The sequence below is a fragment of the Ruditapes philippinarum genome, unplaced genomic scaffold (genome assembly GCF_026571515.1).
Source record: "Ruditapes philippinarum isolate M1 unplaced genomic scaffold, ASM2657151v2 ctg6222_1_1_1_1, whole genome shotgun sequence".
In the NCBI taxonomy this organism is placed as follows: domain Eukaryota; kingdom Metazoa; phylum Mollusca; class Bivalvia; order Venerida; family Veneridae; genus Ruditapes; species Ruditapes philippinarum.
Window position 1 is genome coordinate 61844 of NW_026854621.1, and position 16762 is coordinate 78605.

At 31.1% G+C, this 16762-nt stretch overlaps 1 protein-coding gene across 3 annotated transcripts; it reads left to right on the top strand.

The window, feature by feature from the left end:
• Nucleotides 1–1652: 1652 nt before the first annotated feature.
• On the top strand, nt 1653–16667 carry LOC132740602 (translocation protein SEC62-like). 3 transcript variants are annotated; one of them, XM_060728540.1, is made up of 9 exons: nt 1653–1770; nt 6597–6705; nt 7144–7255; nt 7916–8036; nt 8759–8836; nt 9555–9632; nt 10568–10628; nt 11591–11710; nt 12981–16667. In XM_060728540.1, the coding sequence occupies exons 1-9, from the start codon at nt 1720–1722 to the stop codon at nt 13283–13285; spliced, it is 1035 nt and encodes a 344-aa protein (XP_060584523.1). In that variant the 5' UTR covers nt 1653–1719; the 3' UTR covers nt 13286–16667. The 3 variants fall into 3 exon arrangements, with proteins under 3 accessions (XP_060584523.1, XP_060584522.1, XP_060584524.1); XM_060728539.1 differs by lacking the exon at nt 1653–1770 and adding an exon at nt 2394–2789; XM_060728541.1 differs by lacking the exon at nt 1653–1770 and adding an exon at nt 3986–4132.
• The last annotated feature ends 95 nt before the right edge of the window (nt 16668–16762 follow it).

Below are 16762 nucleotides of genomic sequence, written 5' to 3' on the forward strand. Positions count from 1 at the left end.
ATAACAGTAACTTTTTTTTACATTTCGCTACCTTTACAACACATTATGCACATTCAACGCTACTTTCGGCAGTAGTTAAACATCTAAGAGGCTCTAAATTCATTATCAAATTATTATCAAGCACATATCGATCTTTCTAAAGAATTAAAAATAAAGATTTCTGAATTAAAAAGGTCATACGATTATTTTAGCGAGTATGTCATTTAGTCGGCGACTAAATGACATCACCTCCCCGAAAAAAGCGCATATATTCATAAATGAAGCGATTTATACATTCACATATCTCTGCTTTTCAGACATCACTTTGTTATGCAAACATGCCTGTGAAATGTTCATTAATTCACCCCAGTATCAAGGCCTCGTTCATTTACCGTAATTAAAATCAAATTTAGTATTGCAAAGTTTAAATTTATTCCATTTCTTTATTGTGGTTTTCATTATGTTATTGTCTTCCCTGTTAAAACCCTAAATTCGCCTTTAAAATAATTGTAATTCCCTTCTTAAACGTTACATTTGAGAAAAATTTGGGCAAATGTTAAACGTTAATGTTTTTTGAATTGGCCAGTTCTTGGCTGCAGTCGGGTGGGCACGCGCATTCCCAAACAATTATTTTCACGCGCAAATCATTCTAAATTTTTCACAGACATTTTCAATTTTCAGTATTTTTTACAGCGTGGATAGCTAAAAGTGCACCTGTTTCCTGGGTTTGACACACATTCCGTCTATGGAACTGGTCATACGTTACAGATGAATGGTTTTTAGACAGTAGTCAAACCAGCTATTGTGAAATTTGATAATAATATCAGATCTCAAAACGTTACTTTGAAAAAAACAACGTTTTTTTTAAAGTGTTGCGTTAGAAGTGTATTTCAATCCATGATTTTTTTTGCCTACATGTATTTTGCAGGTTAAGATAATTATATTCATCAGAATAAAAGAAGTAAATATCAGAATGTAATTGTTACCAAAGTTCAAGCTCGGGGAGGGGGCTGTTTTTAATTTATTATGTTAATTATGAACCATGTTGAATTTGATGTTTCTATGTTAATAACAACCTGTATTTATAAAAATAGTTCAATACTAAAGTCTGACAACAAACCCAACAAATATTTCTCAGCTTAGTTTAATATAAACATGAAAGAGACCCAAAGTATGATATTCTCAAAGGTGTCATATCTACTTTCCTTAATTTTTGCTGAACGTTCATTTTTATAAATACTCGAATTCTAATAAGAACGAATGGAGCGGTAACCTGGTCGTTAATTTTCGTACTCACTAAGCCAAAGGATCGAAGGGTTTTGAACCGATGTACCTGGAGACGTGACATAACATTAGAATTGTGCACTAGTTAATTCCAGGGAAGTGGACTCGAGAGTGGGTCACAGTTTTTGTCAGTCTGACTTAAAGTTCAGATCTTGTCCTATGTTTTAAATCAGATTGAGATTTTTTGCAAGCCTTCTTTAAAAATCGAGTTCAAATAAATAATGCCTTAACATAACTTTTTTGTAGCACATTAAATAATTAATCAAAATCAATGAACGCACGTCTGTTGTGTTAACATGAACCATATGACACCAGAATTCATCAATCAGAACAACACACGTTATTAATTATATTGTAATTACTACATACATGTATATACACATCAACATTTCGCAGTGACGATTACAATAGGCAACAGCATTCATATTTAGAGTGAAATAAAAAACAACAGAAACGATGGAAACCGACGAAGAAGGAAGTGACTGGGGCGAATATCCTGAGCACAGGGTATGTTATTGTATTGTTTCTTGTTGGTATGGCAATGTTTGAGATAATAATAATTATCGTTTCACAAAATTTGCACTGACAAACGTGCTGAATGGCAGCATATGTTAAATGATCAGATTAAAAATGTACATCCATTCGAGATGTGACCAGATGTCCGACTTATATTTTGTCTAGTGTTCATCAAAGTAATTCCTTTTAGATATACAGAAATAAAATCGACACATTGGTTCTTAAGAAAAATGTATACATATGTCGCGCGTGGAAGAGGGGCGTCTGCAAAGTAGTTATCTATAGAGTACTCGGTATCTGTTTGATGTATACATACATTCTGTCATTCTGTGTATTATTTGACAAGTTGTACCTAGCCGTCAGTAATAATTAAATATATGATGTTGCCTTGACTTAACTGATTGTGAGCTTGAGGGCGTTATGAAATTTCACACAAAATTATGAAAAGTTACTTCCGCAAAACGTCGATTTTAATTTAATGTTCAAAATTTACGACATTTATAAATTCTGTTCAATTAAAAGCACGTGGCCTTTTCGCCAGTCATTTATGCGTTGACGACCGTAAGAAAAACAGCTACAGTTTTTATTTAAGAAAAAAAAACAAAAAACTTTTATACGGTTATAGTTAAACACTTGACAATATTGAGGTAAATCTTCAGTGAATAAAATATAATTAAGCGTTAAGGAACGAGATTAAAATGAGTTTAAACATAAAAACGGGAGCTTACTGGGAAAGAAGTGATCAAAAAGAGGAAGATGATCCGAATTTCGGTGAATCCAAATTATTCCTAAATCGTCATGCCAATCGTGACTTTAAAATAAATGAAATAGTCAGAAAAAAGGCGTACAAAGAGTTTCTCGAACAAGAAAAGAAGGCGAAAGAAGGTGGTGACGCCGGAGAAGATACTAAAGATGGAGAAGGTGGTAATGATGAAGAAGAAAAGGAAATTGTTCAGGAACTTGTTGTTGAAGAGGAAGAAGACGAAGCTACAAAGAGAAAAAGAAGAAAGGTCTTTTATTTTTCATTTAAATATTTTTTCACTCGTGTCTTTAACAGCATTAATACAAAAATCTATATAAATTCATTCGTGGTTTCTTTAAGAACAAATTAGTCGTAAAAGCACTTGACAGGCTATTTTAAAATCGACTTTCTGTTTTTCATTAAGCATTTATACAGATTTGTTTATTTGAAAAAAAAGTGCCTTACTCTATAAATTAAAGATTTCTCCCATAACAAAAAAAACCAAACAAACTATATAATCAGTTCAATAAAAAACACACGTTGTTCTTAGCTCTCGATATTTAGTAAATTGATGCCCCCCCCCCCCCCTTTCCCCCAAAAAAATGAAAGTAATGTTCATAACGTCATGTAGGAGTCGTTTGTGCTTCATTGTGTTAGCTTTTGTGCTTTAGAATGAGTAATTAGTATCTGCTATTAGTGTTTTTAAGTTATACAGAAATCGGCACTAATTAAATTTATGTACATTTACTAAAATAATCAATTGTAGTGTGCAAATGACACAAAAAAGAGCGTTTGTCCACTTTAAATTCAATTCTGACAAAGAACCCGCTAAATGTCAATTTAAATTTAATTCTAAGAATATTTCTTAATTATCTTTTTTTCATATTTTTTCCGCTTTAAGTGCCCCAGTCTATGTAAGATTTTTAAATTTCGTGTTTAAAGACATTTTGGACCGTAATTGTAGCTTCATTAAAGGCACATGGTCGCTGCAGGCGGCTCACTTTTATTTATTTGAAATCAGAATCAGCTTTGTCATTGTGTAACAACGTACAACAAACCGTTTCGAGTTATTTTATATAAATACTTAATTTAATTAAATCACCATTCAAAGCAAATTAAGTCAAATAATGAATTCATTGAAAAAATGTGGTCATGTATTTTAACCGGATACAGATCAAATAAAGTTTAAGTCCACAGATATAGATCTAGATGCTTAAATGTCGATTTTCGTGAATGAAATTTTAAATTAACTGTTTCAATTAGATATGAAATTCCCACATAGAGGGTTTAATTCATTCATAAACTTTGTTCAGGACATGTAAAAAGACTTTTAAACGCACCATTTAAAAAACCCCCACCTACGTGGTCACGATTTAATTTTCACGTGCCATTATTTAGCTAGGTTATGTGGAAGATATAAAATTTAAGCGCGTTCCTACAGATATGACTGTGGCCAGGGACATGACATTTTCAGTAGATTTTTATAGAATCTAGACACTTTAAAAAAACTTTTTGACTAGCCCTCAACAAGGAAGTTATGAAAATATCAAAACGAGGTTTATACACGTAAACATGGCTGACAGACGACGTCCAAAACGGAAAGCTGATCAGGTATTGTTCGGATTCATGCATTAAATGGTGCCATATATTGCAGTTTTTCTCCAGACTTAGAGGAAAAATAAATATTCTTAACCATAGCTTATTTTAAGGATTTGGTACAATTAGTAATAAAACGGTTATCACAAACAAGTTTTCTGTTTCATTGTATGAAAGTGGGTGGGGTAACCGGTATTTTATAACTCTGGTTAAGGGTTTACCGGTTTTGTCAGTTGTTAAAATTTGGACATATTTTACCAAATGGATCTGCTGAAAATTATTTCAAGATTCGTTATGTAAAGCAAACATATTAATTAATAAATATTTAATTGCTAAAAAGTAAAATGGAAAAAAACCATCTCAAGTGATAAAAAATCAATTTCCAAATTTAAAGCCTTTTTATATCTAATGTCTTTAGACTACATGCATGTAAGTCATTCTAGAGGTTATTGATGATTAACCTTTCACAGAGATAAATATAGAAATGAATTGCCTGGCATGAATTTTGATCCATTAATTGTTGTTGGTTTAAAATAAAACAATTTGATACAAGAAATAAATGCATTGAGTTGATGCAGACATTGTTACCCTACAACAGTTCTCCATTATACCCATGGAGACTTTGCAGTAGACACTAGAAAATCTCTGCCAATGGGAATAATTAAGTAGAAAAACCAGGGCTTAATCTTAATCAAGTTGTTGCACAGAGACAGTGCTTCCATTTAGTTTCAAAATTTGGAAATCAGAAATTGAAAGTTGAAATATATAGGCAAAGAAGGAAAAGCATTATACATTTATTTTGGGAAGACACAAGCCAAAATCAGGAGTCAACAACTCCCAAACTTCCACTAATGGAAGCCCCGATAGATGCACCAACTGCTGCCTAATCTACACATTCAACACCTCAATGTGCAATAAAACTGTCTCATTACCTCATCAGAACAACAAATTGTTCTTCATTATATCAGGATCAGATCACATCTTGCATTTAATCAAATTTTAATCTGATTAAAAAACATAAGCAACCAGTATAGAGCCAGGCCAGCCTGCACATCAGTGCTGTCTGACCAGACTCTATACTGTTGGTTGACTAACTTAAGTTTTCATCTGGACATACCCAAATTTGATAATGGGACACTGTTCCATAAATCACAAAGGGAAGCTGGATAAAAAATGGTTATTGACAATTCTTATTTAATAATCATAATTTCATAAGGACATTCACTTTGACTCTGTGTTATTTTTTTGTTAGACTTCAAAGGAGAATGTCAACAATGTTTTTATTGCATTCAGTATTTGGTATTGATGCTCCCTGGGACCCAAATAAAATTAGTTTAGTGCTGAAATCAGGTTGATTTGGGATAAAAACACATTGCGACAACATCAAAATTGGGAAATTTGTCCATTTTTTTAGAAGATTATTAATTGCCAGTGTTTGGTAACAATACTAAATTTTAAAGACCTGTCTAATGAAAAGGAAATATAACAAGAATCATGAATTATCTGATTATTTAAATAAATGTGGAATGTTTGTTCTTTGAGATTTATGAAAATTTTATTTTTAACCAAATAAATCATTATTTCTTAAGCTTTCTTGTAAATTTTAGATGCAGATGTAGCAGCTGCAATGTAACAGTTTAGATTTAATGGGATAAGATATGAAAACTTTTTTCTGTAAAATGAATGAGCATTGTCATCTGATTTTTCTTTTGTAAAAGGAATCAATGAGAATATCAATCAATAACAGCTGTTAGCATATCCAGGTATCATATTACCAGGTATGGTATTCTCAGGTTGTTGCAGTGTATTTTATGTTACTTTGTTAAAACTGCTTACTTTCAGTCATAGGTGATGAAACTAGACATGTGAAGATAATATTTATGATTGTTGTTCTTTAACCATGTCACATATTTAGTTAATTTTTGTTTACATTGTATATAAATGTGTTGAGGGTTGTTTTAATCAATAAAAATTTATTATATCAATATGGGTTTTCTTAAGCTTAAGGGTTTAAAACAAAGGAAAAGGGGAAAAAAAGTATTTAATTTTGGAAAGGTTTGACCCGTAGAGCTGAACAATGGTAATTTTTTAATTTTTATCTTTTAAATTTTTGATACTTTGTTTCTATTTTATTCGCACATTTTCTTTTTTAAACATCTATTATCAGGGGCCATTAAAGGTGGTTTCGGGTTTGGGAAAATTTTTTTTAAAACAAAAAGTTTTCAAATTAAATTTTAATTTTTTTTCCCTTTTGGAAAAATTTGAGTGTAAATTTTTCAGAAGTAAAACATTTTTAGGGAAAAAGGGTTTTTCCCCCAAAATGTGTAAAAAACGCTGCTTAAAAGACAACAGTACAGACTTCATAGATATGCCTGGCTGTGTACTTGTGGCATATGCCATTACCTGTCAGTAGTTTAACCAAGGTAATGATTGTATTTCTGACGGTGTGTTTTATGTTTATATTTTTGTATATTTTCAGGAAGAGCAGGCATGTACCAAGGAAGAGTATGCAGTTGCCAAACACCTACGTTTCAACACACCTGCTCACACAGGCCGACTGGCCGGCATGACAGTTAAATGCTTTATAGGTATGAACATAATTATCATATAGTCATATACTTGATATATATAATGATTTATTCAGCTGTGAAGGTTAGTTGATGGGCCACCTTGGAGGGGAACATTTTGTGACATAATAATAAAGTCACACACAATTATATCATATGGCAAGAGAAGCTCCCTATTTCAATACTCCAATTTCAAATACTGTTAAAATTGTGTCTCAGTGTGACTGCTATTATATTGCAAAAGAACTTATATATTTAGTAAGATAAGCTTTCTTAAGACCCTTGTAGTTACAGTACTTACTACGTTTTAATTTGTGACAATTTTAAAATCCTCCAAGATAACAGAACAAGTTATTCTATAATAATATTTTAACAATTTTAAAATGAAAAGTAATTTAATGTTCACTATTTCCCAATCTTTGTAATTACTGTATGTTTATCTTTTACATATAATTTCAGCATCTGATGCCGTGAACTGCCTTTTAGATTCAAAATGGTCAAAGGGGAAAGCAAACCCAGACTCTGAGATTACATTTACTGATAGAAAAAGCTGTGTTCAATTTCTTAATAGGTAAACATTTTCTTTCTTTTCAGACTAGAGTACATAAAACACTATTATTACATGTTTGTATGAGAGTAAGTTATGCCCCTTCCTCCAGTTCTTATATATTTAATTAATATCAGACAACTTTCATGGCTGATCTTTTATTTCCTAGAACGGGGCTTTTAACTGGACTATCCAAAGAACAGTTTTGCAATCCTACTCACCTCAGCATTGGCGTTTAAATTATGTTAATGTTTCACATGCAACTTCTTGTTCAATTTCATATTTCATCAACCACTGAAGATATTTTCTTTTCACTTTACATATTTGTTTAAGATCATAGTAGGAGGTCACTATCTAAGGCCCATAACTCCAGAATCAATTTTGACAGAATTATGGCCCTTTTGTGAACTTAGGTGAAATTTGCTTGTTAATCAATCAACCATCAAAACTACCAAATGGTTTCAGTTGAAACGTTCAGTATCATAATTGGTGATCCTTTTTCCAAGGTATATATCTCTGGCATGTATTTTGAATAATTTTGTAGTATGAAGAAGTATGTAATACATTGTACTTTAGTTACATGGAAGAACCAGGAAAGTCATTTGATTAAAGTAAGTTCACTGTCCATGTTTTGTTATAGTTATACCATCATACTTTTAAAGTTTTTACCTTTCTTTTACATAGGTTTATACAGAAAGGTCTTTTTCATAGAGCTGATAAAGTAGAATCTAAACGAGACAAAGATAAGAAGAAAAAGAAGAAAGATGTTGAAGAAAAGGAAAAAGAAAAAGAGAAAGAAAGTGATGTAAGTATTTAATCCATATTATTTGTAATAGGTCACTCTTTAACCCAGATTAAAGTGACATTGTATTTTTTCCGATGTTAAGTTATGCTGAATTAGCTATATGATTTAAAAGATTGACCATTATAATGGTGATTGACCAATAATTAATAGTGACAAATGATAAGGTTTAGATATTAAAACTGCCTAAAGAATAAGAAGACTGCTCCACTCTTTTACTCAAGTGAATGTTACTGATACATAATTCAAAGGGAAATTCTATAGAATAAGGAGAACGATTGTATTCACCCAGGCAGTGTTGTGGCCTCATCTCTTGGTTAAGTTTTTGCATGCATGTTGGTGTCTCCAAAACTACTGAAGGGAATGGATTGAAACTTCACACACTTATTTGAGAGCATAATAGAAGGTCACTATCTAATGCCCATAACTCTAACATAGACTTTGACAGACTTATGACCCTTTTTTGAACATAGAAAATTTTACATTACCCATACTCTTATTTTACTATCAAGCTCTTATATTAGTCGAGCATGCAATGCTACCGACAGTTCTTGTTTTAAAAATTTACAAACCCAAACTTTTAAAATTTTGATAATAATCTGATCGAAAAAGGAAACAAACTTGTATTTTAAGTTGTAATATTACAGTTAAATTACTTTGATGATGAAATGCATATTTTGAATGTGAATCAATCTTATAGACTAAATTGTTTTTTTTTATTACAGAGCAAGAAAAGTAAAAAATCTAAGAAAGTAACAGAGAAAGAGACAAAAGAAGAGGAGAAAAAAGAAGAAAAGAAAAAAGTAAGATTTATAGTAGATATTTATAAACTTTATGAATATAACTGTGGTATACTGAGGAGGGGGCTAGTGGTCAAGATGTCAGCTGCTCAACCAAGGGATTTGCTGGTTTGAGCTCTACTTGGGTCCTGACCAAGTTCCTTTATGTGACATAAGTAATGGTTAGTTTACAGGAAGCTAACTAAAATTGGTGAATATATATTGTACAAACTTGTTTCCTGATCGAGCTTAAATAAATAGGTTAAAAGTAAACTAAAAATGGAGTTTCAGAAAATTATGTTAGCAGATCCTAGGTATCAGAATGTTAGTTAAAGTCGATACCTGACCTTTGTTCTGATTTGGTATTGCTTGAAAATATTATTTTGATTAGAAATATATATAATTTTAAGTTAGTCTTCTTGAGGTGGAAATATTTTTAAAATTCTGTAAATGTTATGGGCTTTTTCTTTCTTGCTTGGAATAAGGAATGATTTCTTATCTAAAAAAAAATAGAACGAATATAAATAAAGGTTAATATTTATTCCGTCAACTTCTTGTACCTATATTAGCTGGGATCTGGGATATCTAGCATAATATGAAGCATGAGTGTGGCTTACTAACAAATTAGTAGTTTGAGTTTTTATACCATTAAAAATAAATAAACAGGGAATTTGGTACCTAATGAAATGTTAAATTGCATAAAACTAACTTTTAATCTTTAATGATTAAATTTCTATTCCAGACAGATAAAAAAGAAGTAAAATTAAAGAAATTTAAATTGAACATGAGTGATGACCAGAGATTTGTTGATGGTAATTCTGTAAGTATATTCTAGACACTTGATATTTTAAACTCTCTGAATGCAAGGGCTGAAAATGACGCACCTTTAATTACCTTTGATCTTTTTGAGCCAGTTTTGGTATTTTGGTAATGTTAGACTTGTTTAAAGGCACGTTAAGCCTCAGAAATGAATTAGTACTTTTTATGCGGAAAAAAGGCAAACTTGTGTTTTATGAAACTGTAATAATAGATTTAGAACATGTGTTATACTGATCATCTGAAAAAATAGTGATGAATGTGAAATAATTTATGATAAATGTAACGAAATGTAAGCACAGTTGTATTTTTACTTCAATATAAAGTTATGAAACACTATAACTGTACTAATTTGCAGATGAAAAAGAAGCTGATTGCTCAGCTTTATGGCCAATGTGTAACTTTTTGGAACTGAAACACGACAACCACAAACTAAAAAGTTGTTTAATAATGATAATAGTTATAGCATTTTTGAGGCATAATGGGCCATTAATGGAAATTCAAAATTGTTTGTTTTCACTGAATATCATACAAAAGAAAGAAGGAAAAAAAACTTATGCTTTGTACTTTCGAAAAGATTTGAAAATTCTGATATAATAGTTAGATTATAAATGATGTTATCTGTATTCAATGAAAACAAACAAATAATATTTTCAAAATTAAAAAATTGGAAATTAAAAAAATTACACATCTGCAATTTATGACAAATGAATAGTGAGCAATTAATAAGTAGGTTTGGCAGGAAATAAGAAAATATGACTGGTAGCACTGCAAGACTTATCTTTTAAATAAATAGAATAAAATTTGACAGTGTGAGTCAAACGAAATTATTAATTAGTTTTGATTTAAACATAAAGAAAGCATTGACGAAGAAGTGTTTGATTATTGTGGAAACCTCATCATAAATTAGTATATCAATGTATTTTTTTCTTTTTCCAGATATATGTTTGGATATATGATCCTATACACCCTAAGACATTCTTCATGGGATTTCTTATGTGTAAGTTAATTTGCTTTTTTTTCATGTTTGTAATGTTTTGAAAATGGAAATTAAGACATATGCAATCCAGTTAAGGGTTTTAACTTACATTCCCTTATATTATAAGTATAAAAAATATATTTATTAAGAATAATACAGGTTAATGTACATGTTTTAAATGGAACAAATTTATTAAAGTGACATTATGCCTATTCAAGGGTATAGAGTGAGTGAACAGGTGATAGTCAAAAGTTTATATTTTGCCATAATTCCTTTCAATTATATAATTAACTTTGCATGACTGATAAATAACTTAAATGCGCCAAGGAAATTTCTATAAATTCCCATCCGAATTTATATAAAAAGAGTGTTGGTTAATATCTGTTATAATAGTGAATCTTTTGAAATATATAGTTAATTCAGCTCAACTTGACAATGAAAAAATGAGCATAATGTCACTTTAAACAAGTTTAAATAAAGCAATAATTGCAAGTGACTTAGTTTTGATAATATTGTATCAAGAATTAGTGTACAGTTACAAATATAGAGCTGAGTAAATTAACTAGTTTAAGTTATACAGCATGGTAAGTGGTAGTGTGTGAGCCTCTATGGCTGAATGCTTTAGCTTGCAGAGTTTTGATCTTTTGACCCTAAAAAAATCACCACTCTGGGGCCAAAACCTGCTTGTGACTTTAAATTCTTTTATGTGAAGAAAGTTATCCAGCTAGTTAAGGGATGATTGCTGGCTCTACTTAGGCTCTAATTGGTGCCTAGAAGGGCACCGGGCATCATAGATTTTCCACTGATTCTCAACAAAACAAAAAAACTTAGAAGGGCACCATAGGCATTCCACTGTTACTCAACAAATAAAAAGCTTGAAAATCATCATATGACCTTTCAAAGTTGGTTTGATGAAAAATCCAATAACAAAATATTGAAAAAAAAATAAAAAAAGGACAATGTGTGTATGTTTTACATTTCAGTACTGGGAGCTATTGCATTATGCTTGTTTCCACTCTGGCCAGACTGGATGAGAGTTGGAGTTTACTACGCAAGTTTACTGGGTGCTAGCTTTGTTGGTTTTATGCTTTTCTTAATAGTTTGTAAGTATTGAGTTTGTATTCCTATTTTTGTTTTGGTCATAAATATTAAGATTGTATTCCTATTTTTGTTGAGGTCACAAGTATTGAGTTTGTATTTTTAGCTCGACTATTCGAAGAATATGAGAGCTATTGTAGTCGCCCCGGCGTCCGCGTCGGCGTCTGCGTTGGTTAAAGTTTTTTGTAAAGTCAAATATCTCAATTATTACTTGAGATATTCAATTGAAACTTACAATGCTTATTTATAGTAACAAGGTACATCAGATTGACAAGTTGGATAACTCTGTCTACAATATTGACAGAATTATGCCCCTTTTTAACATAGAAATTTTTGTTAAAGTTTTTTGTAAAGTCAAATATCTCAATTATTGCTTGAGATATTCAATTGAAACTTACAATACTTATTTATAGTAACAAGGTACATCAGATTGACAAGTTGGATAACTCTGTCTACAATATTGACAGAATTATGCCCCTTTGGAACTTAGAAATTTTGGTTAAAGTTTTTTTGTAAAGTCAAATATCTCAATTATTGCTTGAGATATTCAATTGAAATTTAAAATACTTTTTTATAGTAATAATATACATCAGTTTGCAAAATTGTAAAATTTGTACCATTTCTGTCAAATTTATGTATTCATAGGTAATTAGTATTATTATACTCAATAAAACACCCTTGTGACATTACCTTCCGAATAGTCAAGCCAATACTGTATAATTAGATTCTCTCTAAGGCCTATAACATGAATTTATAAAAAAAAATTAGCCCTTTTGTGAACTTAAAAAATACATTATCAAGGCTCTTTTACTATCAAGCACTTAGAATAGTCGAGCGTGCTGTCCTACCGACAGCTCTTGTTATTTGTGAAATATGGTAATTTTCATACAATAAATCTTGTATTTGTAGAAAAAACTTTCTGTTAATTGTATACATTTTTTCACTTTTTTTGACATTAAAATTTTGTGTTTTGGCTGAATTTAGAAAAATGTAGTCTGGCAAGATACCAGTGAAAATATAAAAATGTTTCACTGCAGTGAAAACTTTTTACAGTGAAAATATGGGAAAAAAAAACAAAAAACTTTATTACATGAATATTTCTCAGTATTTCATTCATAAGTATATAGTATTTAAACATATTTACAAAAATTTCGGCTGAAGATATGCCAAGAAAAGCATTGAAAGCTCTACCGAAAATATTGAATACACAGAGTTTGTTATTTCTAAAATATTATTTTATCTAATAAACATATAATATTTTTGTTTATATTTCAGTACGAGTCATCATTTTCTCATTAGTGTGGATGGTAACGCTGGGTAAACATCATTTATGGATCTTCCCAAATTTAACGGAAGATGTCGGTGTTATAGAATCATTCAAACCACTATATAAACATGACATTTACCCACCCCCAGAGATCGAGAAAGAAATGGAAAAAGAAAAGAAGGAACAAGAGGAAGAAGGTGATTCAGAAAATGAGGAAAATAAAGACAATGATTATGATATGGTTGAATCAAAAGAAGACACAAACGAGGAAGAAAGAACAGGGGAGGAAAGCGAAGAAACAGAACAGCAGTGAATATAAATTATGTTTAATGCAAGGGGGGTGAGGGAATAGCAAGGTTTATTGTAAAATAAGTTTTCACGGTATTTTTCTGGGAATGGAAAAAAACCATGGGAGGTTGATGGATTGTCTATGATTTTAATTCCTTTGGGGGAGTGTAATAGAATAGCTGTGACAATAGTTTTGAGAATAAACTTATGAAGGAGTGACTTATTTTTTACAGTTTAAGAGTCTGAAAAAAAGATATGCTATACATGGTCTCAGTCAAACATATTTGAGCCGTGTCACGACAAAACCAACATAATGGGTTTGCGACCAGCATTCGCGCAGTCTGATCAGGATCCATGCTGTTCGCTTACAGACCCTATAACAAGTAAAGAAACTGATAGCGAACAGCATGGATCCTGATCAGACTGCGCGGATGCACAGGCTGGTCTGGATCCATGCTGGTCGCAAACCCGTTATGTTGGTTTTGTCGTGACACGGCTCATTTTAATGTTTTGATGGTTTTGAAAACATATTGAATGCAATATTTTTCTACTACTTGCCATATCTCACATTCATTTTTGTTTTTAATCTGCTGAATCACTATGCCTATACTATGTGACGTTTTGTGGTCTGCATGGGGCAGAAAATCAACACAAAGGCAGTTTAGGTAATACACTTTTGTATATTTATAACATTTAAGATACAAGAATTTTATGAGTTTTAATTAGATGAAACAAAGATCCCTCTCATTATAGCGAATAGCTCATACATAGAATGTGTTTAAAGCAAAATAGCAGTATTTTCTACTGAAAGTGAAACTGTCCATTCACGTATTCATTGGTTTTCTGTCCAACACAGATCACAAAAAAAAATCATGTGGTATAGGCATTGTGTGAATTGTGTATTGAATTTGACCCGGCTTTTAATTTCCAGCAGTCCATTTGAATGTAATGGGCTTTCAGTTATGAAATATGAAAAATCGAAGCTACAAATATGACATAGAAAAGAGCTTGGTCTGACTCCACAGACTTGCAGGCTGTTCCTGGCTCTATACTGGTGTCAAAGGCTAATATTCAGCAGTTTCACATTTTTCATTCTGTATGCTAGATTCCAGAATTTTTTAAACGGAAAAATAGTGACATTTTAATAGTTCTGTTGATGAAGTCAAAACTGAAAGAATCCACTGAACTCTGCTTTTAATTTTGTTAGTCAAATTTTTGTTGTTAAGACAGTTTTAAATTACATTGTGTATATGTAAAGAACAGTGTACATTACTTCTGTCATTGAAAATGATTTTACAAAAAAAGAAATCTCAATATTTATTGTTATGTTTGCTTTAAAAAAAGGATGGGTTTACAAACAGTAGATGGGATCTCAGCTTTGGTGTTATTTTACAAACTCCTCACAGTGATTACCTCCCTTGGCAGATTGTAATCTCTGTACTGATAAGGGGAGATCACTGTGAAGGAGATTGGCTATTTTTCTCTCCAAGAGATGGGGTTGATTATTTATATATATAATTATTTAAAGACAAGAAAGTGCTTTGAGGCAAACTTTTCCATGACATGGTTAATATGTTGTTTTTTTTTACAATTTTCTTCTCAAATCCATATAACTATTTTTGACTTACGCTTCTTGGGATTACTTTTTTATGCTCTAGTTTTACTGAGTAAATTGGTTTTCAAAAAAAGTTGTAAGGGGTAATTTTTTCATTGGAGCAAATCAATGATTGATGGAGGTTTTATTTACATTTAAAAGAGTTTTATTTTTCAGTAATTTGTTAATGCTTAGTTTTTTTTGTTTTGTTTTTTTTGTGGTCAAAGAGCTATATTAGATTAAAGTAGTCTAAACTTTTAAGAAGTCGTGTTTCTTTTATTTTATGGATAAGCTTCTAAAATTCTAAAAGTTTTTTTTATGGACCAAAGAGGTTTTAGCCTTTAAAATGTTCTATTTGTGGATTAAAGTGGCATGATTTTTTTTCAATTGCATTTTGGATTACTAGTTAATGGTACACATCTTTAAAACATTTAAAAAACAATATTATGGATTAAATTGGTTTAAACTTTTTTTTAATAGATTATAGATTTTTATTATTCAAGCAGTCTGAAGTTTCTAACCATTAAAACACATCCAAGGAGTCTGGTCATAAATATTGTAGGAGTAAACATGGGGGATAGAAAATATGTTCTCATTTCATAAGATAAAGTGATTATTTAAATGGGGACCAACCAAGTTAATGGCAAATGTGTATTGTACAACTAACTTGTGTCAAGTTGGTATATCAGACTGTTATGTTGTCATAGAGTTTTGTACTTTTTGTGTGTGAATGTATTCTAGGCTTAATGAGGGTCCATCTGCCCTTTCAGGCACTGAGAGTAAGGACCCCAGACATGTCACCATTCATGTCCTATACTTTTGTGTGTGAATGTGACATGTTTAAAACCATTAAATGCTTCCATCTTAAAGGATGGAAAAATTGTACATGTTACTTTTATGATTTTATTTATTGCTTAAACTGAAAATGACGATTGTTCTTCACTTAGGTGATCCAAATATTTTGGTTGCTGACCACTAATTAAGTAAACACTGTATCATGTGATGAATTTAGTCAAGCTTTTACAAGATATTGACTTGGGAGTTAAGAGAATATAATATTTTTTAAGAGAGGGTTTCACACAATATCTTAACCAAAACCTGCTGAATTTCATTGATTGCTTTGAGTTCAGCTTCCATTTATAGAGCTTTCTCTACTTATCTAATTCGCTTAAAGGAAAACTTTTGAGCTGTGTCACGACAAAACCAACATAATGTGTTTGCGTCCAGCATGGATCCAGACCAGCCTGCGCATTCGCGCAATCTGATCAGGATCCATGTTGTTCGCTTACAGACCCTATAACAAGTAAAGAAACTGATAGCGAACAGCATGGATCCTGATTAGACTGCGCTCATTTTTTTTTTACCATGGAATGATTACATGATCTACCATAAGACTAATAATCTTTGAATTAAACCACAACTATCCAACCACAAACCAACAAACAAACCACAAACAACCAATTTATCAGGGAAAACGAACACTTGTTTTGGTGAAATTTAATTTTTCTCTGGACTTCAAGTGACCATTTAAATGATGAATTGCTAAGTAAAACACAAAAACTAATTTAACCAATCATCATTTTTCAAATGATGGCAATTAGGAATACCTTGGCGATAGAAAAAAAGAAAATTACAGAGATTATTGTTACGAAGCATTTCATATATATATTATGGATATATATACTTTAGAGTCATTGCGTAAATATTTTTATGATTATTTGTATTTGTTTTTGGACACATTGAAATGTTATTGAGAAGTTGTTGATATACATTTGTCATATTTGGTTATTAAACAAGATCTGTGAAAAAAAAATCTGTTGGTTTCTTTTTATAATTTTGTTTTGTTTTTGCACACCTTATGTATATTAGAAACACCAGAAAGTGATTGACTGTTGTCACAAGTATACA

Excerpts from the sequence above, each read along its gene's own strand:
- LOC132740602 (XM_060728539.1), top strand. The coding sequence starts at position 2,478 with ATGAGTTTAAACATAAAAACGGGAGCTTACTGGGAAAGAAGTGATCAA. Across the intron at positions 7,256-7,915 it reads TGTGTTCAATTTCTTAATAG|GTTTATACAGAAAGGTCTTT; the intron begins GTAAACATTTTC and ends TCTTTTACATAG. Across the intron at positions 10,629-11,590 it reads CTTCATGGGATTTCTTATGT|TACTGGGAGCTATTGCATTA; the intron begins GTAAGTTAATTT and ends TTTACATTTCAG.